Below are 1514 nucleotides of genomic sequence, written 5' to 3' on the forward strand. Positions count from 1 at the left end.
CGAGAAAGTCCTATTCTTCAACACTGGCTCCTATTCTTTCCAGTGTTAAAGAATAGGCTTCCAGCGTGTACAGAAGTTCATTTCGCTAATTTTTGCGAACGTGTATTTGATATAAAAAATTTTAAAAATCGAAATAACATTATATAATCAACGTATTACACATGGGGTCCCATGTTACTGGGATATATCAAGAGGATGGACGTCGTTTTAGCGAAATTCCTATCGAAAACTAGCACAACTAGGCACAGGTTGTACAACGAGAATCATCGTGGACGTCTATTAGTTGACACCGCTAGCACGTTATTGGCTAAAAGTATCCAATCGCTTTCGAATTGCGATGAATATAGTTTGCGAGACTCTGTGCATTGAACTAACAGTTCACGCGGGGATTTCTCAGCACGTTTGTTTCCTTGCAACGATTTTTTTGCACAGATGGGAAAATCATACGTTATTTATGCTTTGGGCCTAGGAATTATTCTATACCGATTTTGTTTTGCACAGCCTGCGATGTAGGCCTTGGAGGAATTATTCTACACGGGATTGTTTTGCACAGCTTGCGTTGTAGGCTTTGGGCCTAGGAATTATTCTATACAGATGTTGTTTGCGCCGGAAAAAAAATGTGTCACAGGCCTTAAGCCTATGAATCGTTCTATACTTAATTTATTGCACAACTCTTGTTTTTTGGCTTTGGTCCTAGGAATTGGTATAGACGGAATTTATTGCACAGCTTTTGTTGTAGGCATTGGACCAAGGATTTATTCCATACCTATTTGTTTGCACAGAAAGTCTTTGGCCTATGATTCATTCTATTTGTTTGCACCGAAAAGAAATATAGTCATGTCTTACAGGCCTTAGACATAGAACATATCATCTCTAAACCTGACATTGCAAGTATACCAGACGAATTTGGATTTTATCGAATTAACGGTAAGTCAAAAAAAAATGTCGTGTCTTTTTACATCAACAATAGTAAGGCTGCAATACCGATTAAAAAATAATCTAGGCCTAGTAAATATTTTTTTTAACATCGACAGATATTCTAGCCCATAGTCGACATATTTAATTACACATAAATTATATTAATGTTTTTTTTTTATTATTTATTAGTCCATGCAAATATATACATTGACTCTGCTTTGGAATAAACGTAATGCTTAATATTTTTCGTTAAGACCACTAACAGTAAGGTCAGCCACCTTTAATTATAAACATATTGCATTAATTTTAATTTGTTTGACATCAAGAAAGGTTATTTAATTTAAAAACAAATATTTATTCTTATCTTTGTTTTAGATTCAACGTTGCCTTCAAGAAAGAAATGATGCTCGGTCACGTACAACCGTCGCATCCGATCATCAAGTCCTTCGTTTTCTTCGATCTGGAAATGTCGGCTCTGCACGCCGAAGACAGACCCAAGGTCACCGAACTGTGCCTGATCGCCGTACACAGGTCCAGCGTCGAGAGCTCGGACACCGCGCCGAGGGTGATGGACAAGCTGACGCTGTGCGTGTATC

At 37.7% G+C, this 1514-nt stretch overlaps 1 protein-coding gene across 1 annotated transcript in view; it reads left to right on the top strand.

The window, feature by feature from the left end:
* The first annotated feature begins 1384 nt into the window (after window positions 1-1384).
* LOC117104178 (three prime repair exonuclease 2-like) overlaps window positions 1385-1514 on the top strand; it is a 624-nt gene continuing 494 nt past the window's right edge. The window contains exon 1 of the mRNA XM_033244872.1: window positions 1385-1514. This exon is cut by the window's right edge and continues 494 nt beyond it. Within this exon, the coding sequence (XP_033100763.1) occupies window positions 1385-1514 (130 nt within the window).

This window comes from Anneissia japonica, unplaced genomic scaffold (genome assembly GCF_011630105.1).
Source record: "Anneissia japonica isolate Jap-2015-1 unplaced genomic scaffold, ASM1163010v1 scaffold3077_len58716_cov146, whole genome shotgun sequence".
Lineage (NCBI taxonomy): Eukaryota > Metazoa > Echinodermata > Crinoidea > Comatulida > Comatulidae > Anneissia > Anneissia japonica.